The sequence below is a fragment of the Bufo gargarizans genome, chromosome 4 (genome assembly GCF_014858855.1).
Source record: "Bufo gargarizans isolate SCDJY-AF-19 chromosome 4, ASM1485885v1, whole genome shotgun sequence".
NCBI lineage: Eukaryota > Metazoa > Chordata > Amphibia > Anura > Bufonidae > Bufo > Bufo gargarizans.
Genome location: NC_058083.1, coordinates 138,589,304 through 138,615,058, shown reverse-complemented (window position 1 = coordinate 138,615,058; position 25,755 = coordinate 138,589,304). Strand labels below are relative to the sequence as shown.

The window sequence follows — 25,755 nt, the reverse complement described above, 5'->3', positions numbered from 1 at the left end:
GTCCGGGATCAGAGGAAGCGGATAAGGGTCACGAATTGTGATATTGTTCAGCTCCCTGAAATCCAGACAAGGTCTTAAAGAACCATCTTTTTTCTTAACAAAGAAAAAACCAGCGGCAACAGGTGACTTCGAGGGTCGTATGTGTCCCTTTCTCAGACTCTCAGAGATATAAGCACGCATAGCGATCCTCTCAGGTTGGGAAAGATTGTATAAACGAGATTTAGGCAGCTTGGCGTCTGGGATGAGATTAATAGGGCAATCGTACTCCCTGTGCGGGGGCAAATCCTGAACTCCACTCTCAGAGAAGACATCCGAAAATTCAGAGAGAAAAGATGGTACAGTCTTAGTAGCAACCTCAGAAACAGATGTCATGAGGCAATTCTCTCTGCAAAAGTCACTCCAACCATTTATTTGCCTCGCTTGCCAATCAATGGTGGGGTTATGCTTAGTGAGCCAGGGCAGCCCCAACACCAGAGGGGTAGGTAAACCGCTAAGAACGAAACATGACACATCCTCAACATGAGCATCACTCACAATTAAACGGATATTGTGAACTATGCCCTTTAATGATTTTTGAGAAAGTGGAGCGGAATCGATAGCAAAAACAGGAATATCCTTTCCCAAAGTGCGCACCTGGAAACCATGAGTTATCGCAAATTGATTATCAATGAGATTGACCGCTGCTCCACTATCCACAAAAATCTCACAAAAAATGTTCTTGCTCGCTAGCGCCACCCTAGCCGGCAGGACAAAACGGGAACTACAAGCAAATGGAAAACCTTCAATTTCCGCCTCAACCCTGCCAATAGTAACAGACGGAACATTTTTAAAAGATTTTTTCCTGTTTGTTTCTTTATTACTCACAGAAAACTGCCTGAATCTCCTAGAGGGAAAAATATTTGCCAAATGATTTATACCTCCACAACAAAAACAAACCCTCCCATGCGAGCTGAATCTTCTATTGTAAGAAGCAATCAACCCCAGCTGCATGGGCTCCTGCTCAGAAGGGGCTGACGGCAACTGAGACCCCTGCGCACAAAATGGGACTGCTGCACTGTCCTGGGACTGAGTATGACAGGAAGGGGACATCTCTCCTCTCTCTCTAAGACGCCTGTCAATACGAACGGCCTGAGACATAGCAGAGTCCAAAGAAATAGGCCTCTCATGAAAGGCAAATGCATCTTTCAATCCCTCTGAAAGACCATGGCAAAATTGACTTCGGAGCGCAGCATCATTCCAACCAGTATCAACTGCCCATCTCCGAAATTCTGAGCAGTATATTTCTGCGGATTGTTTACCCTGGCATAATAGACGTAGTTTAGACTCAGCCAGAGCAATACGATCCGGATCATCATATATCTGACCCAGGGCTAAAAAGAATTCATCCACTGAACGGAGAGGCCATGCCCCCTCCGGCAGCGAAAAGGCCCAGGACTGAGCGTTACCTCTGAGCAGCGATATAATGATCCCCACCCTCCGTTCCTCATCACCAGAGGAGTGGGGAAGAAGGCGAAAATGGAGTTTGCAAGCCTCTCTAAAACGCACAAAATTCTCACTACCCCCGGAGAACGTATCCGGGAGCGAGATCTTAGGCTCAGAACAAACTCCATGAACGCAAGCTGAACCGGTCACTTGAAGCTGAGAAAAAGTCTTACGGAGATCAGCTACCTCCACTGAAAGACCCTGGAAGCGTTCAGCCAAAAGTGAAACCGGATCCATGCTTGAGACGGTTATGGCGGCTTATAATGTCGCGGACGGTGTACAGGAAACAAGGCAAAGCAACATGTATAAATGACTCGCTGGATCCAAAAGCTAAGGAACCAAGGGAGACCCCTGCAGAAGACCTGGCACTTTCCCTGGCTGCTCAGCCTATGCAAAGATCCTAATGGTGGAGGTTTGCATATCCACGAACCTTGACTATAAAGCCCTGAGCACCCTACAATAGTGAGGGGACACGACCACCGGCTCCCTACACAAGATACGGAGGGAGTCAGTGTCACCTGGGATCCAGCAAACAGAAAATAACAGATAAAGGTACAACACTTAGCTTTGTAGCAAACAGGAGAACAAAGTCAGCATGCACACACACTCCAGGAAGAAGTATAAGCCGCCCAGAAAAGCATTCTGGGGAGGAATTTAAAGGGAAGCAATTAGTCCAACACATGACAGCTGAGAGAGGCTAACGAGAGGAGGAACTGAATACCACAACACAGAAACCCAAGGAGGAGGTTCTGAAAGGCCTCTGTCAGAGCTTCTCAGCTGTCTGGTTGTGACAATAGTTCAATTTTTTTTGCGGTGCAGAGGCACGGACAGAAACACCACGGAAGCACTCAGTAGTGCTTGCAAGGGGTTCCGTGCCTCCGTTCTGAATGGGTTTGCATCCGTGATGCGGGGAGCACATGGCCGGTCACCACATATTGCAGACCCGCTGTTGCAAATGGCAGCATGCTCTGGTTTTAGAATTTTTTCAGATGTCTGAAAAAAAAAAACCACAAAACAAGTGACTAAAAAGCACCACATCGGAAAAAGACTTTAAATAAGGCCTCATGCATACGACAGTATTTTTTCACGGTCCGCAAAACGGGGTTCCGTTGGTCCATGATCCATGACCGTTTTTTCATCCGTGGGTCTTCCTTGATTTTTGGAGGATCCACGGACATGAAAAAAAAGTAGTTTTGGTGTCCGCCTGGCCGTGCGGAGCCAAACGGATCCGTCCTGAATTACAATGCAAGTCAATGGGGACGGATCCGTTTGACGTTGACACAATATGGTGCGTCCCCATTGACTTTCAATGTACAGTCAGGAGTCCCTTTTATACCATCGGATTTGAGTTACATCGTGAAAACTCATATCCGACAGTATATTCTAACACAGAGGCGTTCCCATGGTGATGGGGACGCTTCTAGTTAGAATATACTACAAACTGTGTACATGACTGCCCCGTGCTGCCTGGCAGCACCCGATCTCTTACAGGGGGCTATGATACGCACAATTAACCCCTCAGGTGCCGCACCTGAAGGGGTTAATTGTGCGTATCATAGCCCCCTGTAAGAGATCAGGGGCTGCCAGGCAGCGGGGGGCAGACCCCCCTCCCTCCCCAGTTTGAATATCATTGGTGGCCAGTGCGCCCCCCCCCCGGCCGCCCTCCCTCTATTGTATTTAACTCATTGGTGGCACAGTGTGCGCCCCCCCCCCCCCCCCGGCCGCCCCTCCCTCCCTCTATTGTATTTAACTCATTGGTGGCACAGTGTGCGGCCCCCCTCCCTCCCTCTATTGTATTTAACTCATTGGTGGCACAGTGTGCGCCCCTCTCCCTCCCTCTATTGTATTTAACTCATTGGTGGCACAGTTTGTGCCCCCCCCCGGCCCCCCTCCCTCCCTCTATTGTATTTAACTCATTGGTGGCACAGTGTGCGGCCCCCCCTCCCTCCCTCTATTGTATTTAACTCATTGACTTGAATGGGTCCGTGAACCGTTGTCCGTCAAAAAAATAGGACAGGTCCTATTTTTTTGACAGAGAGGATACATGGATCACGGATGCGGCTGCAAAACGGTCCGCGAAAAAAAAAAAAGGGAACGGCACAACGGCCACGGATGCACACAACGGTCGTGTGCATGAGGCCTAAATATGTGAATTTCACAGCATTTTCTTCAAGCAAAAAAACACCAAGAAAAAAATGTGCAGAAGTCTTAATTAAAGCTTGAAATTATTTTACCACTGATTCCTATCTAAATATCTGATAGCCATCAGTGCCTGAAAGGATGTGGTCTGCTTCCCTTGGGTAGGAAGATATTCTTCCACAAGCTGTCAAGTTCTGAAATTAACCTAAGTAAAGGACTTCATTTTGCCCAACAGACAGGATTAAAGGGGTTATTAGGTAATATACACTCACCTAAAGAATTATTAGGAACACCATACTAATACGGTGTTGGACCCCCTTTTGCCTTCAGAACTGCCTTAATTCTACGTGGCATTGATTCAACAAGGTGGTGATAGCATTCTTTAGAAATGTTGGCCCATATTGATAGGATAGCATCTTGCAGTTCATGGAGATTTGAGGGATGCACATCCAGGGCACGAAGCTCCCGTTCCACCACATCCCAAAGATGCTCTATTGGATTGAGATCTGGTGACTGTGGGGGCCATTTTAGTACAGTGAACTCATTGTCATGTTCAAGAAACCAATTTGAAATGATTCGAGCTTTGTGACATGGTGCATTATCCTGCTGGAAGTAGCCATCAGAGGATGGGTACATGGTGGTCATGAAGGGATGGACATTGTCAGAAACAATGCTCAGGTAGCCCGTGGCATTTAAACGATGGCCAATTGGCACTAAGGGGCCTAAAGAGTGCCCAGATAACATCCCCCACACCATTACACCACCACCACCAGCCTGCACAGTGGTAACAAGGCATGATGGATACATGTTCTCATTCTGTTTACGCCAAATTCGGACTCTACCATTTGACTGTCTCAACAGAAATCGAGACTCATCAGGCCAGGCAACCTTTTTCCAGTCTTCAACAGTCCAATTTTGGTGAGCTCGTGCAAATTGTAGCCTCTTTTTCCTATTTGTAGTGGAGATAAGTGGTACGCGGTGGGGTCTTCTGCTGTTGTAGCCCACCTTTTTTTCCCATTCTGACATTCAGTTTGGAGTTAAGGAGATTGTCTTGATCAGGACCTCAACCCTACATGCATTGAAGCAACTGCCATGTGATTGGTTGACTAAATAATCACATTAATGAGAAATAGAACAGGTGTTCCTAATAATTCTTTAGGTGAGTGTATATTGATGACCTATCCTTAGGATAGGTCATCAGTATCAGATTGGCAGGGGTCTGACACCCGATCAGCTGCTAAAAGAGGTTGGGTGCTCAATAAGTAGGCACTAAGGTGGCATAACTACTGTGAAGTGGCACTAAGGTGGCATAACTACTGTGAGGAGGCACTAAGGGCGCATAACTACTGTGAGGAGGCATTAAGGTTGCATAACAACTGTAAGGGGCACTAAGGGGGCATAACTACTGTGTGTGGACACTAAGGGGGCATAACTACTGTGAGGGGTACTAAGGGGGCATAACTACTGTTTGTGGACACTAAGAGGGCATAACTACTATGAGGAGGCACTAAGGGGGCATAACCACTGTGAGGAGGAGCTAAGGGGGCATAACTACTGTGAGGGGCATTAAGGTGGCATAACTACTGTGAGGAGGCACTAAGGTGGCATAACTACTGTGAGGAGGCACTAAGGTGGCATAACTACTGTGAGGAGGCACTAAGGTGGCATAACTACTGTGAGGAGGCACTAAGGTGGCATAACTACTGTGAGGAGACACTAAAGGGATATAACTACTGTATGGGGCACTATGGCGGCATAGCTACTGTGAGGAGGCACTAAGGGGGCATAACTTCTGTGAGGAGGCACTAAGGGGGCATAACTACTGTGAGGAGGCACTAAGGGGGCATAACTACTGTGAGGAGGCACTAAGGGGGCATAACTACTGTAAGGAATCACTAAGGATGCATAACTACTGTGAGGAGGCACTAAGGTGGCATAACTACTGTAAGAAGGCACTAAGGGGTGTGACACAGTAAAGGGAGTTGTATGGGGAGGCAGGTATTTTCATCCCAGTGTGTGCTGCTGGCCTGATTAGCGGCCAGGTGGAGTCAAACACCGGACTGGACTCATGTGCCGGTCTGGGTTTTGACAACACCTAGCAGGCTTTAAAGGACAGCTGGGTTCAGCAGAAAGGACCTCTGTATTGAGATCTGAGGCTTGTGCTGGGCTTGGAGGTCTGAGACCAGTGTGAGGGGAAACAGGCCGCCAAAGTCTGTTCATGGACTCTTTGAGGCAGAACTGCCAGGAAAGCGGTTTGCACGGCGATCCCCAAGATGGCAACCATGGATGACGTCAAAACCTACCTGGCAGTATTCGAGAAAGTGGCCGTGAGGGAGAATCTACCCCAAGGTCAGTGGGCTGAGGTTGTTGCTCCGTTCCTGGCATCCGAGTCCCAGCTGGTGTATTTCGACTTACCAGACGAGCAAGTGGCCGATTACCAGAAAGTCAAGGGTGAGATCCTGGTGAGGCTGGGGTGAATGTATTGGTCCGGGCCCAGAGGGTGCACCAGTAGGAGTTTAACCCAGCTGAGCTCGCGAGACTCCAGTATTATGCTTTATTCCACCTTTTGCAAAAATGGCTACAACTGGACGTACTGAGTCCCGCTGCTATGCTGGACCATATTTTAGCTGATATGTTCTGGAGCGTGTTGCCATACCCTCTTCAGCATTGGATTGGCCAGACGTCTCCTGTTAATGCCCTTGAGATGGTGGACCTGGTTGAACGATATTAGGCTACCAGGAAACTAAAGGGGGACTCTTTCGGGAAGGGGGCAGTTAAACCCTGACAATCCCCATCCCAGACCTAGAGACTGGAGCCGAAGAAGCCCGTCCGGGAGGTACCCACCTGGCTCCGGTGATCTGTTGGCGGTGTCATTTCCCTATAGGGTTGAGCCCATGGACACTAACTATGGCTATCGTCGGTCACTACAGTCAGGTCCATAAATATTGGGACATCAACACAAGGAACTTCTCATGATCCTAAGCATGCCACCTCATCAGTGAAGCATGGTGGTGGTAGTGTCATGGCGTGGGCATGTATGGCTGCCAATGGAACTGGTTCTCTTGTATTTATTGATGATGTGACTGCTGAAAAAAGTAGCAGGATGAATTCTGAAGTGTTTCGGGCAATATTATCTGCTCATATTCAGCCAAATGCTTCAGAACTCATTGGACGGTGCTTCACAGTGCAGATGGACAATGACCCAAAGCATACGGCAAAAGCAACCAAAGAGTTTTTTAAGGGAAAGAAGTGGAATGTTATGCAATGGCCAAGTTAATTATCTGATCTGAATCCGATTGAGCATGCATTTCACTTGCTGAAGACAAAACTGAAGGGAAAATGCCCCAAGAACAAGCAGGAACTAAAGACAGTTGCAGTAGAGGCCTGGCAGAGCATCACGAGGGATGAAACCCAGCGTCTGGTGATGTCTATGTGTTCCAGACTTCAGGCTGCAATTGACTGCAAAGGATTTGCAACCAAGTATTAAAAAGTGAAAGTTTGATTATGAATATTATTCTGTTCTATTACTTTTGGTTCCTTAACAAGTGGGAGGCACATATGCAAACTGTTGTAATTCCTACACAGTTCACCTGATTTGGATGTAAATACCCTCAAATTAAAGCTGACAGTCTGCTGTTAAAGCAGATCTTGTTTGTTTCATTTCAAATCCATTGTGGTGGTGTATAGAGCCAAAAATGTTAGAATTCTTTCGATGTCCTAATATTTATGGACCTGACTGTATATGCCAGGAAGCTGTGTGCAACAGGTACCAGGGAGTCTCCAGATAATAATCACCTGTGCCAGGTGGAAGTGGGAGACACTCTAGCGGTGGCTCTGCTGGACTCTGGGAGTCTGGTGATCCTGGTAAGGGCTACCCAGTGGCGGATCCAGATCCTGGTCTCGGGAGGGGCAATAGGAGATTATGAGGCCCTTGTGTCCCACCCTCAAGCCACACCCACACAAAGCCCCACCCATATATCGCGCCCATACCTCTTAGATCCAGTGACGTCTCGTTTGATATAGATGTTCTTTCTTCATCTTCTCCATTCAGACCAGACCACCATGATGATTTCTTTCAGCCATCTCTCATCTCTGCAGAGTTTGACAGACAGACAGACATCTTAGTTTCCTTCTTTTCCTCCCACCTTCTCAACATCCCATCATGCACCCCCAATACTGAGATGCTGTGCCCCCCAAAACTATACTGTAGAAACAGATAAACCCCCTGGAAATACTAGTTACACACAGATAGCACCCCCTTCAATAATTATTGGAACACAATGCCCTAAAAAATAACTGCACCCAGCAAATAGTGTCCCTGACACTAATAGTGTAACTATAATGTCCCCCAAAAATAACTGTGCTAAGCTGATACTGTGCCAGGGCGCCCCCACAGTAATAGTGCTCCCCAAAATCCCAACAATAGTAATAATTCTGTGCCAGAGTGCACTTAGTAGTAATAGTGCTCCTACGTTGCCCCCCACAATAATTGTGTCCCAGAAGTAATAATACTCCCATAGTCCCCCAGTTGTAATAAAGCCCCCTATAATGTGCGCCAGTACAAAAAATGCTCCGTTGTGTGGCAGTAAAAAAAAAAAACTCCTCTTAGTGCCCCCAGTAGAGTCAATGTCCCCAGAGTCCCCTCATGTGAGCCAATGACCCATACTGTGTGCCACTACAAAAAACACTTAGTGCCCCCAGTTGAGCTAAGGTGCCCATAGTGCCCCTATAATTTGTGCTAGTATAAAATAGTCCTATATTGTGCCCCCAGAAGATTCCCCCATAGTGCTCCTCCCCGTCCTATATAGTGCCCCCAGAACATGCTCCCATAGTGCTCCTCCCTGTCCTATATAGTGCCCCCAGAAGATGCCCCCATCGTGATCATCCTTGTACCCATAGTGTCCTTCATAATGTGGCAGTATAATATGCCCCTATAGACTGCCCCACATAGATGCCCCCATAATGCTTCTCTCCCCCTTTCCATAGTGGCACCAAAATGGGTGCCAGTATTAAATGCCCCTATATAATGTCCCCATAGTGCTCTTACCCCCCTTCTCCATAGTGCCCCCCATAATGTGCCAGTATATAGGGCCCCCATTAGATGCCCCGATTGTGCTCCTTCCCCCCTCCATAGTGCTCCCCCCATAACGTGCCAATATATAGAGCCCCACCCCTCTTGTTGCCATACTGTACTAACAAATAATTAAAACAATAAACACTTATACTTACCTCCATGACACTGCGATGCGATGCAGGCCTCTTCTGGCCTGTGTCCCGCTCTGTACAGCTCAGGCGGCATGATGACGTCATCGCGCCGCCTGAACCGGCCTCTGCTAGGCTGCAGGCCTAGTGCCTGTAGCCTATCAGAGGAACGCGCAAGGGAAACAACTCTCCCCTGCTCCTCCGCACCATTCATCTATATCGCTGTCCTGAGGATCCATACAGATGAATATGGAAGCGCTCATCTCTCCCTGCCGCTGCCACCACTGCCGGGCCTGGAATGGTAAGTCCGCCCCTGTCTCACTATATTCTCGGGGGGCGACAATTGCCCCATTGTCCCCCCCCCCCGGATCCGCCAATGAGGCCACCCTGGTGCGACCCGCTGAGTTTACTGGCTGGAAAGTCGAGGTAATGTGCATACATGGTGACTTAAAAGACTGCCCCACCCCTCTGGTGTCTTTAACCACGTTTGCCGGCAGGAGTATTCATGAAGTGGCCGTCGCCACAAATCTACACTATGAACTAATAATAGGAAGAGACTTCCTGGGCTTCCCGGAACTGTGGCCAGCTATGAGACTTACTGGTCCCAAGAGTCAGGGATAACCCCAGGGGATTGGCCTTGCTCAAGTAAGAGGCCAGAACCCTGGGAACCCGAGGCCGAAGGGCCAGCGGTAGGGGTGACTGCCACAACCCCGTTGAATGTGTGATAGGGTTAGAGGAGACTGAATACCTAGGATATGTCATTGGGCAAGGACGCCAATTGAACAAAATAGAGGCGATACGGAACTGGCCCTGACCTGTCATGGCAAGGCAAGTAAAGTCATTCCTGGGAATGGTGGGCTATTACATGAGGTTTGTCCCCCACTTTGCTACTCTAGCTGCACCTTTGACAGAACTCTAGAAGGGACGAAAATCAGTGATGGTTCGCTGGGATGATCGGACGGAAAGAGCTTTTTCCGCTTTGAAGTTGGCCCTGTGTGAATCACCGGTTTTGATGCCCGACTTCAAGAGGGAGTTTGTGATACAAACGGATGCCTCCAAAGTAGGCCTCGGCACTGTACTGTCTCAGGAAGTCAACGGGGAGGAGCATCCCGTTGTCTTCCTCAGCCGCAAGCTCACCCCAGCCGAGACCAGGTATAGTATAGTGGAGAGAAAGTGCCTGGCTATCAAGTGGGCACTTGAGTCTCTCCACTACTATTTGTTGGGGAGAAAGTTCCGTCTGGTGACTGACCACAACCCTCTCAAGTGGATAAGCCAGGCCAAAGAGAGGAATGCCCGGGTCACCAAGTGGTTCTAATCCTTACAGAACTTTAAGTTCTCGGTAGAACACAGCAGGCTTGTTGCAGGGAAACGCGGATGCCCTGTCCCGGATGCACTGTTTTGCATGTGTTCACCCCCTCAAGGTTGAACAAAGGGGTGGGGTATGTGACACAGTAAAGAGAGTTGTATGGAGAGGCAGGTATTTTCCTCCCAGTGTGTGCTGCTTGACTGATTAGTGGCCAGGTGGGGTCAAACACCGGACTGGACTCATGTGCCGGTCCGGGTTTTGACAACACCTAGCTGCCTTTAAAAGACAGCTGGGTTCAGCAGAAAGGATCTCTGTATTGGGATTTGAGACTTGTGCTGGGCTTGGAGGTCTGAGACCAGCGTGAGGGAAACCAGGCTGCCTAAAGTCTGTTCATGGACTCTTTGAGGCAGAACTGCCAGCTGGGTGTAAACTAACACTAAAACCAAAAGGTGACTTTTTGTGTTTGAATTTGCCAAGAGTGTGAATACACACTGAACTGTTTGATTTAAGAACTGGTTGTTGCCTATATACTGCGTCCGCTTATCCTGTCTACCAGAGCAAATCCCCACAGGGGGCATAATTACTGTGTTGGGCACTAAGTGGGCATAACTATTGTGATGGGCACTAAGGCGACATAACTACTGTGAGTGGGCACTATGGCGGCATAACTACTGTGAGGATGCACTAAGGGGGCATAACTACTGTGAGGATGCACTAAGGGGGCATAAATACTGTGAGAAGGCACTAAGGGGGCATAACTACTGCAAGGAGGCACTAAGGGGGCATAACTACAGTCAGGAGGCACTAAGGGGGGCATAACTACTGTGAGGAGGAACTAAAGGGGCATAACTACTGTGTGGGGCACTAAGGAGGCATAACTATTGTGAAGGGCACTAAAGTGGCATAACTACTGTGAGGAGGCACTAAGGAGGCATAACTACTGTGAGGAGGCACTAAGGGGGCATAACTACTGAAAGGGGCACTAAGGCACCATAACTACTGTGATGAAGCACTACGGGGCATAAGTACTGTGAAGGGTACTAAGGGGGCATAAATATTGTGAAGAGGCACTAAGAGGGCAATGAAACACCAGAAATACTTCCCCATATAATAATAGTTAACCCATATCCCTGACAACACATAGAACTAACAAGGATATATGAATTACATGATCACACACAATTCATAATTAATATATATAATTTTTATTAGTAATTAAAGTATAAACATGATTGGCACAACACAATTAAGTTAAAAACACTTAAAATTCATAAGGATGGTGGGACTTACTATTGGTCAGTATGTGTGTACCCCCATAAGTTATTACTTTTGTTTACAATATCTTGTATTGATCTTGGTAGACTTAATTGTTTGCACTTGCTGTGATTTTCTTTAATTTTATTTACTATCAAGGTCATTACTTGTATTATTCATATACCTGTTATATTACATGTATTTCCATTGGATCTTTGGTAACTAGCAATTTCCGACCAGTCCATTGCACTTTATTGGATTTTCCCAGTCCTGGACCACCAGCCTAATGAATTTTAAAATGTTTTGTTATGCCAATCATGTTTATACTTGAATTACTAATAAAATTATATATATCTTAATTATGAATTGTGTGTGCTCATGCTAACTATTCTACATTAAATCCATATATCTTTGTTGGCACTAAGGGGGCATAACTACTGTGAGGAGGCACTAAGGAGGGGCACACTCATGAAATGTCTGCACAGGTCCCAGTCCCACCAATGTATTAAAACAGCCCTGCACACAGCAGAGATGATTGCAGCTTATAAATTCAGCTCTCATCTCCCCTAAAGATCAGGCAATTATCGGACATTCGTCCATTCCCAATAATTGTCTGAAATAACGGAACCCTGTAAAAGGGCCTATAGGGTGCCTTCACATGCTGCAGATTTTGGTGAAAATCAGTTACATTTATCGGACTGTGGCTGGCAGAAATCCATGTGCTTCTCACCAAAACAACCCAATTCAGATTAATGGAGCTGATTTTCAGTCGCAGATAGTGACATCAAACTTCCTGTTCGATATGGGAGTGGTGTAAAAAAAATTAATAAAAAAAGTGCGATTTTAAAAGATGTACCAAGTGATATGCAATGTTTGAAAAATACAGTGCATATTACACCCATGCAGACTCAAGCAAAATTGGTTTTAAAAAGCTCCTTTATGTTAAATTTACCCCTAAAGCCCTCATTTACTATTGTTATCATTGTTATCATTATCTCCTTCCTACACCTTGAGATAACTGTACATCATGGCGCTGAAGTAGGGATTTCTTCTGTACATGCCCTCTTGGCTTAAAGATGATGATTTTGTTAGATTCTGTCACAAGATGTGTATCCTATATTTGTCTGTATGTGGCCACCTAGTGGTAGTGTTGTGAGCTGCAGTCTGTGCAAAGTACACTAAAACACACTCAAGGAAAACTGGGCGTCATTTATCGTCGGTCTTTGCTAATTTATGACGATTGCTGAATGACACCCCTCTAGTGTGATTGGGGATATAGAAAATATAAAGAAACAAATACCCGAAGTCCAGAGATCCTAGTTGTCACACTAGATTTTACCTATTTAAAACTTCACTTTCATTGCTTAATATTAAGATTTTTTTTTTCTGTAATTTATGACAAGGCTCACATCCTTCGGCAGTCTGTGCCCCTCAATTAAAATCTACTACAGTCCTTGACTGGAGTAGATTTCAGTCGCTATGTACACCTGGAATCGCTTTACTCAGCTACAGTATCTCCGGAAGGCTGTGCTTGCCTCACCCCAGGACCCTCTCTATAACACGTGTCCCAGGTGTAGGAATTGCAGAGTGGTATAGTGCGGCCTAAAATGTCTCTTTATGTGTGTGACAGTCTGGAATTCCTACCTGGACATGGCTGGACCCCAGGCTTTGGCTCTGAAGCAATAAATAGGGGGAATAATTGAGGGACAAAATAATAACTTGAGTCCAGCCCTTGAGATGAAGTTCAATGGCAGCTTTACTTTGCATAAACGTTCTCCAAAACTGTTTACAGGCTTTGTCTTGGTTCCAGTAGGCTTTAGCATGAAAATGGCAGGCAAACTCCACTCTGCTATATCTGTTTCTCTCTGGCTCTTGTGTACTGACAGGCTGGCTGTATAACTCAGCTTCTTCCATATGCTGCACTTCACTTTGTAATCTGACTCTAGGTTATGCCAGGGAACTTTCCTCCTGGCTCCTGAGGCTTTAAGCTTTGGCCTCCATGGCCAGCAGAGCTTAGGGTGCTCTGGCTGGCGTGGGCACATCCAGCAGAGACCTGCCTCTGCACACCCTTCTCCTAGCTAGGGGTAAACTAGACTGACTCTAACTGGTCCCCACCCTACCTGCAGGAAGTAGGACAAGCCCACTTCTCTCCAGAGGGGGGTTAGAATGGAATGGTAAGTTCCCTTTCAATCTTACAGCTCTGCCAGGTTTCCTGCCACCTGCTGGTGAACCAGTCATATTACATGTTATAAACAGTTGCAAACATTTATTATAGATGCACATTATGGAGAGGACCTGGAATATAATGCATAGATAACTTTATGTTAGACCATTAAGGACAGTAGCAGGGTGTAGGAGTGGCAGCACCACTCTGGGCTTTACACCTGCCCGATCAGCTGATCTGTTTATTTTGAGGGACCCGTAGATCACGGATCCCCATTCTTGTGATTGGTGGGGGTCCCAGTGATTGGGCTCCCACTGATCTAATAGTTATCCCTTATATTGAGGATAGGGGATACTTCACATGACGAAATACCCCTTTAAGGATACAGCCGAGTTTGATACTTGAAGGGGTTGTCTCACTTCAGAAAATGGAATTCATCATGTACAGAAAGTTAATACAAGACACTTACTAATGTGTTGTGATTGTCCATATTGCCTCCTGTGCTGGCTAGATTCATTTTTCAACACATTATACACTGCTCGTTTCCAGGGGTTACGACCACCCTGCAATCCAGCATCAGTACACATGCTTGCACACTATAGGAACAGGCACATAGTATTGGGCAGGACATGGCAGACCCGGCCTGGCGCCCTTCAGAATGCATATAGCCGATTGAAGGAGTAAGGTAAGCAAAGTATACTTTAATTCAAAGAATATATACTGCAATAGTACAAAAAATACTCAGTTTTATTAAGAAAATCACAAAAGACACATGATCAGCACTGGTCACAAATAAGACAATACATACAGGTTACAATACATGTTAAAAACCAAGTGAACCGATGGTGGGCTGCCAATACATATATCTAAGGTAAAGTGCAAGTGCATAATTATACCCAAATGGTCATGAGTAGTGGGCATATAGTATCAAAAAGCTGTAGCTATTAGATACCACAAATATCCACATGTATATATGTGTCAGAATTTGCCACAGGCCGGTGTGAAGATATACACCAAGGTTATCAAAATTAGGGCAATAACAATAATCAAAATTGTATTTGACACATGATGGAAACCATTATATATACTGACCAATTGATTTGATTGTATCGTGCAGCAATACCACCGGTCCACTCCCCAACGCACGTTTCGCGTACAGCTTTTTCAAGGGGTATTGCCCTTCAGAATGCGTCTGGCTGCCATGCAAAATACTGGGTACCTTGCAATTGCATTTGTGGGGTGATGATCAGAGTAAGGAGGAAGGCTCCCCCTTCTCTTTCTCAGATGCTGTGGTTGCTATTGGCCGTGGCATTTGAGGGGTTAAACTTCCAGGATCAGAGTTAGTAGTGAGTGAGAGCCAGTTGCCTTCTGTATAATACAGCTGGCACCTGCCCGCATCATTACCGTGATGTACCATTACCGCACAGAACCAAACTACCGGTGCTCTGTGACATAATGGCATGTTACAGGGTGCTAAAGTGTTAAACGTTCTGCAAAAGGTCGAGTTGTAGATCCAGCCTTTAGGATGGATTCACATAGGTTTTGCTGCAGTGTTTGAGCCAAAGCCAGACATGGATCCAGCAGGAAGAAGTACAAGTCTTTCCTTTATATTTTTCATTCCCTTCCAACCCACTTCTTTCTTGAGCTCAAAAACGCCACAAAAAACCCACCGTAAAACAGTGGTTTGTGCCAATGTGACAGATCCTAGTGTATTAGCATACAGTACATTACAGGTATAAAAAAGAGATCAATTATTTATCCTTTAGGTGCAGGGTGGATTTGATTTAAATCATAGTTTTCTACATAAAGACAAATTCTTGCTGGTATAACTTATAATATGCAAGTAGATGAAGATTTTCAGAATAACAACTTTTCATATTAGTTTGATTAGGTTGATTCTGTATTCAGAGGTTTGTAGAAGTTAGGATTAATGTATTTTTCTCAACTCTGTTCATGTTATAACATTTTTGCTGTGAAGAAGAGGCATGTGATCTCTGCTGAGTCAAATTCAGTTTTGATAACTGCAAAAGTAAACCAAGCATCTGTGATAATATCTTGTAGGCAGAGAAACTGCCCAATAATCTTACAAAAACCTCTGGAAGAGCATGACATTGTGAATGTATTAATGGAATTTATTTACCAAAACAATTAAACATATACAGCCTTAGGCCGAATGCACACGGCCGTGTTCCGCGGCCGAGAGCGGTCCGTGGTATGCCGAGCTGGATTCCTGTTCAGAGCAGGAGCACACGGCGTCATTGGTTGCTATGACACCTTGTGCTTCACTCGTATAGTGTATTACTGTACAGCAGTGGCGGCATGAAGCGCACGGCGTCATAGCAACCAATGACGCCGTGTGCTCCTGCTCTGAACAGGAATCCAGCCCGGCATACCACGGACCGCTCTCGGCCACGGAACACGGCCGTGTGCATTCGGCCTTATTCTACATAATTAAAAAACAAATCTTTATTTCATGATGGAATAACCTTTGGATGGTAATATATTTTCCTCAAAAAGCATTTTATATTTAAAAAATCCAATTTAAATCCCCAAAAATTTTTAGATTTTTTTTTTTTAATCATTGATTTTTATCCACCCTGTTTAGGTGTCACATACAGCTTTTTGCAGCAGTTTTTCATGCGTCAAAGCCAGAAGTTGGTGTAAAAATAGTGAGACATACTTTCCCGCGAAGAGTTCTTGCTTCTTTTTTTTTGTATTTTTCACTGGAGTTCTTGTACAAGTCCTAATCATTGACTCTTCATCTCTCCTACTATAGGCGACTACTATATGGTTAAAAAGCTCCTGGAGGAGAACAGTTCAGAGGAATTAAATATTAATTCAGTCGATGTCCTGGGAAGAAACGCTATTACAATAACCATTGAAAATGAGAACCTGGATATTCTACAACTTCTTCTGGACCATGGCTGTCAGGTAGATATATAAGTATTAGCTACGTCTTTGTTGTCATGTGGTTCATGCATTTTATCTACTTCGTTCCATGACTGCATACCATGCTGTGCTCCATTTGTACCCATACTGAAAATGTATTATGAACATCTATTCCATGATTATCTTGGAGATTATTGCTTTCTACATAGCAGCAGAATGGATAAATGGCATCTCCTCTTTGTTCTGCAGATTAACTATGTTGGGCATTCACATAAGCCCCAGCATTTTCATCTGCTTATCATTAGACAATGGGGGAGATTTATTAAATAGCGGGCATAAGTTATGGTTCATGGTAGCAGAATTCATAGCGGTATTCCTAGATAACCTGAACCCAAACCTTGTACGCCGAACTTGAAAACAAAAGTTTGCTCCTTCCTAATAGCGATGTATTCTGCTCCAGAATATTTTGCCTGGGCCATATGTATGAATAGTACGTTCTATGTCAAATGTGTTGTAAATTGTAAATTATTCTTACAAGGTGTTTATGTTAAATGGGTCCAAGATTGTGAACATTTGTTATATTTGTTTGTCTAAGGCAGCCTGTAGGGTAGATGCGACAAACTGCAGCATGTCGTCATGTAAGACATAATGTGCCACCGGTCTTTCTACTAACAGAATGTGACACCACTTTATATAACATCTTGGGGATGGTATACTTTTAGACAACAATATGCAACAAAAATGCCTTAGGTTAGGACAAAAGAAGACATAAATAATGTCTAAACCAAAAATAGTGCATTTTATAACTCATGTTAATATATGCCATGCAAAGGACATGTGCCAAAAAACTGGTGCTATGATCGATGGATTCTAGCACAAGTTCTATCATACATTTGCCCCAATATGTCTGTAATCCCATTTTATCAATTTGTTGCTATTTCCAGTGTGTTCTCCATGCCCCACTTTTAGTTAACATACACTCTTTACAAATTTTTATACAATATTTGTGTAGTGCACATCTGTATTCAGAGCTAATGGCTTAACAGTATGGTTGTAGACAGAGCATTGCAATAGTTAATGAAAGACCAGATCCTAAAGTTCATCTAAGCTTTAAAACACGACCAAGATAATAATTTTAGCTGTGATACAGCCAGGTGAAGTTGTCAGTCCTGGTTTAGTTATAAAACTTAGATTCTCTGCTTTAGAACGATTATCTTGTATCTGTAGCTGCTATATAGTCTGAGATAGACTGAGTTGATGCAGTCTCCACCCCATTTCAGTCTCATGGCCTGCCTGAGGAAGAGAGGGCGGTCAGGTAAAGACAGGCTGCAGAGTAGAAGAAAGGTATAGATCCTCCTATTCTTGTATTACTATAGATGACCCCAGAGGGAGGGGTAACATGGACTTCTATACATGTTATCACCTCCCTCCCATCAGTCAGAGGGCATATCTTGCTCTCTCATTGACACATGTAGACGTTTTTTTCTTTCCATCTATCTAATCATCACTCTGCATCTAGTTAGGCCATTTATTGATGCCACGACCCAGGTATTTACCAGCATTCAGATTTGGTGCCAAATAAGTCACACCAAACACTTGCAACACACACAAACATTAATATTTTTCTGATGGGTGGAAAAGCTTTTCCGAAAATAAATTTAACTCACTGTGTGTTGCCATAAATGATCATTTTCAAATAGTAAAAAAAAAAATCCCCCCAGTATTTGGCCACTTCCAGACAAGTGTAATGCAGTTTTTTTTTTTGTGCCCATATTATAGATGCAACACCCTGACCTCCTACAGTTAATCAGAACCAAATGTTCTGACGCTCTAACTCCAGTCCTGATGAACCGCGAGCGGTTCAGGTGTTGCATGCACAATACAAGAGCAATAAAGCATCGATTTTACTCCCGTCCATCTGGGAAATTGCACACGTGAATTGGCTGCTGTCCATTCTATATTCGGACTGCAAGCAGACAGGAAAATCGTTCTTCTGACTAAGCCCAATAGATCGGCTCAGATGTATACATACTGTACAACTTTGTTTTGACAAGTGGTGCTTTTTTGGCCCACAGATGGTTTGTTTTAGGCATGAGCAGAGGCTGTAGCCATCGTATTGCCACATATTAAACTGCTTGTTCATGTTATGATGTTCTGCAGTAGCTGAGGAGTGTATTATCATTACAATATTCTGCAGCAGCTGAGGTGTGTATTGTCATTGCAATGTTATGCAGCAGTGTGTATTATAATGTTCTGCAGCAGCTGAGGTATGTAATATAATGTTTACAACAGCTGAGGTATGTATTATGAGGTTTACAGCAGCTGAAGTATTATTATGATGTTTTGCAGTAGCTGATGTGTATTATAAAGTTGTGCAGCCACTGAGATGTGTGCTATGATGTTCTGCAGCACCTGAGGTTTGTATTACTATATTCTGCAGCAGCTGAGATGTGTATTATGATGTTCTGTAGCATCTCAGATTTGTAATATTATATTCTGCAGCAGGTGAGGTGTGTATTATAATGTTCTGCAGAAGCTTGTGTGTATTATGAGATTTAGGAGGCACAGCAACTGATTTGTGTATTTTGATGTTCTGAAGCAGCTTATTTGTGTATTATGTTGTTCTGCAGCAGCTGAGGTGTGTATTATGTTGAGGAAATTGAGAAACATAATGGCATTAATGGTAAAACATATTGATCCGCAGCGTTATTATTAAAGGGGTTGTGCAGTGTCATGATATTGATAGGTAATCAATATCAGATGGGTGGGGGCCGACATCCAGCACCCGTACCGATCAGCTGCACAACCCCTTTAACATTGTTTAATGTTGGCAGGTGTGGCACTTTTTTAATATCGGCCTTGTTGAGTAAATTTCCTAGAAACTGCTGTGTATAGTCATTGTGATCTTAATGCTTTTGCCTTTTGTTAAATTGTGATTTTAATATTGATGACCTATCCTCATAATAAGCATCAATATCAGATCGTTTAGGGTCCAACACCCAGCACCCCCAACGATCAGCTGTATGAAGAGAAGGCTGCTCTTGTGCGAGTGCTGCCTTCCCTTCATTGTTTATCTGCTTGCTGTTGACATTGCAATGGTGAGCAGGTGTTACTACAAGTAGAGTTGAGCGGACACCTGGGTGTTCGGGTTCGAGAAGTTCGGCCAAACTTCCCGGAAATGTTCGGGTTCGGGATCCGAACCCGATCCGAACTTCGTCCCGAACCCGAACCCCATTGAAGTCAATGGTGACCCGAACTTTTCGGCACTAAAAAGGCTGTAAAACAGCCCAGGAAAGAGCTAGAAGGCTGCAAAAGGCAGCAACATGTAGGTAAATCCCATGCAAACAAATGTGGATAGGGAAATGAATAAAAATAAAAATAAAATAAATAAAAATTAACCAATATCAATTGGAGAGAGGTCCCATAGCAGAGAATCAGGCTTCACGTCAGCCACCACTGCAACAGTCCATTGGCATATATTTAGGCCCAGGCACCCAGGCAGAGGAGAGAGGTCCCGTAACAGAGAATCTGGCTTCATGTCAGCAGAGAATCAGTCTGCATGTCATAGCAGAGAATCAGGCTTCACGTCAGCCACCACTGTAACAGTCCATTGTCATATATTTAGGCCCAGGTACCCAGCCAGAGGAGAGATGTCCTGTAACAGAGAATCTGGCTTCATGTCAGCAGAGAATCAGTCTGCATGTCATAGAAGAGAATCAGGCTTCACGTCAGCCACCACTGCAACAGTCCATTGGCATATATTTAGGCCCAGGTACCCAGCCAGAGGAGAGAGGTCCTGTAACAGAGAATCTGGCTTCATGTCAGCAGAGAATCAGTCTGCATGTCATAGAAGAGAATCAGGCTTCACGTCAGCTACCACTGCAACAGTCCATTGGCATATATTTAGGCCCAGGTACCCAGCCAGAGGAGAGAGGTCCCGTAACAGAGAATCTGGCTTCATGTCAGCAGAGAATCAGTCTGCATGTCATAGCAGAGAATCAGGCTTCACGTCAGCCACCACTGTAACAGTCCATTGTCATATATTTAGGCCCAGCACCTAGGCAGAGGAGAGAGGTCCCGTAACAGAGAATCTGGCTTTATGTCAGCAGAGAATCAGTCTGCATGTCAGAGCAGAGAATCAGGCTTCACGTCAGCCACCACTGCAACAGTCCATTGTCATATATTTAGGCCCAGGCACCCAGGCAGAGGAGAGAGGTCCCGTAACAGAGAATCTGGCTTCATGTCAGCAGAGAATCAGTCTGCATGTGATAGAAGAGAATCAGGCTTCACGTCAGCCACCACTGCAACAGTCCATTGGCATATATTTAGGCCCAGGTACCCAGCCAGAGGAGAGAGGTCCCGTAACAGAGGATCTGTCTTCATGTCAGCAGAGAATCAGTCTGCATGTCATAGCAGAGAATCAGGCTTCACGTCACCCAACACTGCAACAGTCCATTGGCATATATATAGGCCCAGCACCCAGGCAGAGGAGAGAGGTCCCGTAACAGAGAATCTGGCTTCATGTCAGCAGAGAATCAGTCTGCATGTCATAGCAGAGAATCAGGCTTCACGTCAGCCAACATTGGAACGGTCCATTGGCATATATTTAGGCCCCGGCACCCAGACAGAGGAGATGTTCATTCAACTTTGGGTTGCCCCGCAATATAATGGTAAAATGAAAATAAAAAGAGGATTGAATGAAGAAGTGCCCTGGAGTACAATAATATATGGTTAAAGGGAGGTAGTTAATGTCTAATCTGCACAAGGGATGGACAGGTCCTGTGGGATCCATGCCTGGTTCATTTTTATGAACGTCAGCTTGTCCACATTGGCTGTAGACAGGCGGCTGCGTTTGTCTGTAATGACGCCTCCTGCCGTGCTGAATACACGTTCAGACAAAACGCTGGCCGCCGGGCAGGCCAGCACCTCCAAGGCATAAAAGGTCTGGCCACGTGGACAATTTGGAGACCCAGAAGTTGAATGGGGCCGAACCATCAGTCAGTACGTGGAGGGGTGTGCACACATACTGTTCCACCATGTTAGTGAAATGTTGCCCTCTGCTAACACGTTGCGTATCAGGTGGTGGTGCAGTTAGCTGTGGTGTGTTGACAAAACTTTTCCACATCTCTGCCATGCTAACCCTGCCCTCAGAGGAGCTGGCCGTGACACAGCTGCCTGGGCGACCTCTTGCTCCTCCTCTGCCTTGCCCTTGGGCTTCTACTTGTTCCCCTGTGACATTTGGGAATGCTCTCAGTAGCGCGTCTACCAACGTGCGCTTGTACTCGCGCATCTTCCTATCACGCTCCAGTGAAGGAAGTAAGGTGGGCACATTGTCTTTGTAGCGTGGATCCAGGAGGGTGGCAACCCAGTAGTCCGCACACGTTAAAATGTGGGCAACTCTGCTGTCGTTGCGCAGGCACTGCAGCATGTAGTCGCTCATGTGTGCCAGGCTGCCCAGAGGTAAGGACAAGCTGTCCTCTGTGGGAGGCATATCGTCATCGTCCTGCCTTTCCCCCCAGCCACGCACCAGTGATGGGCCCGAGCTGCGTTGGGTGCCACCCCGCTGTGACCATGCTTCATCCTCATCCTCGTCCTCCAGTAGTGGGCCCTGTCTGGCCACATTTGTACCTGGCCTCTGCTGTTGCAAAAAACCTCCCTCTTCCTCCTCCTCCTCCTCCTGGGCCACCTCCTCTTCCATCATCGCGATAAGTGTTTTCTCAAGGAGACATAGAAGTGGTATTGTAACGCTGATAACGGCGTCATCGCCACTGGCCATGTTGGTGGAGTACTCGAAACAGCGCAACAGGGCACACAGGTCTCGCATGGAGGCCCAGTCATTGGTGGTGAAGTGGTGCTGTTCCGTAGTGCGACTGACCCGTGCGTGCTGCAGCTGAAACTCCACTATGGCCTGCTGCTGCTCGCACAGTCTCTCCAGCATGTGCAAGGTAGAGTTCCACCTGGTGGGCACGTCGCATATGAGGCGGTGAGCGGGAAGGCCGAAGTTACGCTGTAGCGCAGACAGGCGAGCAGCAGCAGGATGTGAACGCCGGAAGCGCGAACAGACTGCCCGCACTTTATGCAGCAGCTCTGACATGTCGGGGTAGTTGTGAATGAACTTCTGCACCACCAAATTCAGCACATGCGCCAAGCAAGGGATGTGCGTCAAACCGGCCAGTCCCAGAGCTGCAACGAGATTTCGCCCATTATCACACACCACCAGGCCGGGCTTGAGGCTCACCGGCAGCAACCACTCGTTGGTCTGTTGTTCTATACCCCGCCACAACTCCTGTGCGGTGTGGGGCCTGTCCCCCAAACATATGAGTTTCAGAATGGCCTGCTGACGTTTACCCCGGGCTGTGCTGAAGTTGGTGGTGAAGGTGTGTGGCTGACTCGATGAGCAGGTGGAAGAAGAGGAGGAGGAAGCCGAGAAGGAGGAGGTGGCAACAGGAGGCAAAGAATGTTGCCCTGCGATCCTTGGCGGCGGAAGGACGTGCGCCAAACAGCTCTCCGCCTGGGACCCAGCTGCCACTACATTTACCCAGTGTGCAGTTAGGGAGATATAGCGTCCCTGGCCGTGCTTACTGGTCCACGTATCTGTGGTTAGGTGGACATTGCCACAGATGGCGTTGCGCAGTGCACACTTGATTTTATCAGATACTTGGTTGTGCAAGGAAGGCATGGCTCTCTTGGAGAAGTAGTGCCGGCTAGGAACAACATACTGTGGGACAGCAAGCGACATGAGCTGTTTGAAGCTGTCTGTGTCCACCAGCCTAAATGACAGCATTTCATAGGCCAGTAGTTTAGAAATGCTGGCATTCAGGGCCAGGGATCGAGGGTGGCTAGGTGGGAATTTACGCTTTCTCTCAAATGTTTGTGAGATGGAGAGCTGAACGCTGCCGTGTGACATGGTTGGGATGCTTGGTGACGGAGGTGGTGGTGGTGGTACATCCCCTGTTTGCTGGGCGGCAGGTGCCAACGTTCCTCCAGAGGCGGAGGAAGAGGCTGAGGCGGCAGCAGCAGAAGAGGCCGAGGCGGCAGCAGCAGAAGAGGCCGAGGCGGCAGCAGCAGAAGAGGTAGCAGGGGGAGCCTGAGTGACTTCCTTGGTTTTAAGGTGTTTACTCCACTGCAGTTCATGCTTTGCATGCAGGTGCCTGGTCATGCAGGTTGTGCTAAGGTTCAGAACGTTAATGCCTCGCTTCAGGCTCTGATGGCATAGCGTGCAAACCACTCGGGTCTTGTCGTCAGCACATTGTTTGAAGAAGTGCCATGCCAGGGAACTCCTTGAAGCTGCCTTTGGGGTGCTCGGTCCCAGATGGCGGCGGTCAGTAGCAGGCGGAGTCTCTTGGCGGCGGGTGTTCTGCTTTTGCCCACTGCTCCCTCTTTTGCTACGCTGTTGGCTCGGTCTCACCACTGCCTCTTCCTCCGAACTGTGAAAGTCAGTGGCACGACCTTTATTCCATGTGGGGTCTAGGACCTCATCGTCCCCTGCATCGTCTTCCACCCAGTCTTGATCCCTGACCTCCTGTTCAGTCTGCACACTGCAGAAAGACGCAGCAGTTGGCACCTGTGTTTCGTCATCATCAGAGACATGCTGAGGTGGTATTCCCATGTCCTCATCATCAGGAAACATAAGTGGTTGTGCGTCAGTGCATTCTATGTCTGGGGAAGGGCTAGGTGGATGCCCTTGGGAAACCCTGCCAGCGGAGTCTTCAAACAGCATAAGAGACTGCTGCATAACTTGAGGCTCAGACAGTTTCCCTGGTATGCATGGGGGTGATGTGACAGACTGATAGGCTTGGTTTTCAGGCGCCATCTGTGCGCTTTCTGCAGAAGACTGGGTGGGAGATAATGTGAACGTGCTGGATCCACTGTCGGCCACCCAATTGACTAATGCCTGTACCTGCTCAGGCCTTACCATCCTTAGAACGGCATTGGGCCCCACCAAATATCGCTGTAAATTATGGCGGCTACTGGGACCTGAGGTAGTTGGTACACTAGGACGTGTGGCTGTGGCAGAACGGCCATGTCCTCTCCCAGCACCAGAGGGTCCACTAACACCACCACGACCATGTCCGCGTCCGCGTCCTTTACTAGATGTTTTCCTCATTGTTATCGTTCACCACAACAACAAAAATATTATTTGACCCAATGTATTGAATTCAAATTCAGGCCTTTTTTTAAAGACAACTAACACTATCTGGCTATCTATTTAGGTACCGTATTACACTAATACAGGCACAGCAGTAACCACAGATTTAGCTGACTATAAATTTGAGGACTATTATTTAGGCGCTGGGTGACAGGTATAGGTTTACTGACAGAATTAGACTTGGAAATGCACAGTAGCGTGTGTGTGAAGTTATTCAGAATGACCCTATGTGCACCTTGAATCTGATATACCCTTTTAGGGATAAATTTAAAGTAGGCCTGATACAGCAGAAACCACTAAATTAAGAAATTGCTAAATTGGGAATTGTATTTCAACCCAGAACAAAAACTGTGCTTTGACGGACACTAAAAACCTTGACCAGCCACACCAGTAACGACAGATTTAGCTGGATATAAATTTGAGGCCTAGTATTTAGACGCTGGGTGACAGGTATAGGTTTACTGACAGAATTAGACTTGGAAATGCACAGTAGCGTGTGTGTGAAGTTATTCAGAATGACCCTATGTGCACCTTGAATTTGATATACCCTTTTAGGGATAAATTTAAAGTAGGCCTGATACAGCAGAAACCACTAAATTAGGAAATTGCTAAATTGGGAATTGTATTTCAACCCAGAACAAAAACTGGGCTTTGACGGACACTAAATAACTTGACCAGCCACACCAGTACAGCAGTAACGACAGATTTAGCTGGATATAAATTTGAGGCCTAGTATTTAGGCGCTGGGTGACAGGTATACGTTTACTGACAGAATTAGACTGGGATATGCACAGTAGCGTGTGTGTGAAGTTATTCAGAATGACCCTATCTGCACCTTGAATCTAATATACCCTTTTAGGAATAAATTTAAAGTAGGCCTGATACAGCAGAAACCACTAAATTAGGAAATTGCTAAATTGGGAATTGTATTTCAACCCAGAACAAAAACTGTGCTTTGACGGACACTAAATAACTTGACCAGCCACACCAGTACAGCAGTAACGACAGATTTAGCTGGATATAAATTTGAGGCCTAGTATTTAGGCGCTGGGTGACAGGTATACGTTTACTGACAGAATTAGACTGGGATATGCACAGTAGCGTGTGTGTGAAGTTTTTCAGAATGACCCTATGTGTACCTTGAATCTGATATACCCTTTTAGGGATAAA

General features: G+C 46.1%; 1 protein-coding gene across 2 annotated transcripts in view; it reads left to right on the top strand.

The window, feature by feature from the left end:
* TRPC1 (transient receptor potential cation channel subfamily C member 1) overlaps positions 1 to 25,755 on the top strand; it is a 159,578-nt gene that overhangs the window by 18,206 nt on the left and 115,617 nt on the right. For both annotated transcript variants that reach the window (XM_044289916.1, XM_044289915.1), the window contains exon 2: positions 16,324 to 16,478. In XM_044289916.1, coding sequence (XP_044145851.1) covers positions 16,324 to 16,478 — 155 coding nt within the window. The remainder of the gene's footprint in view (positions 1 to 16,323; positions 16,479 to 25,755) is intronic.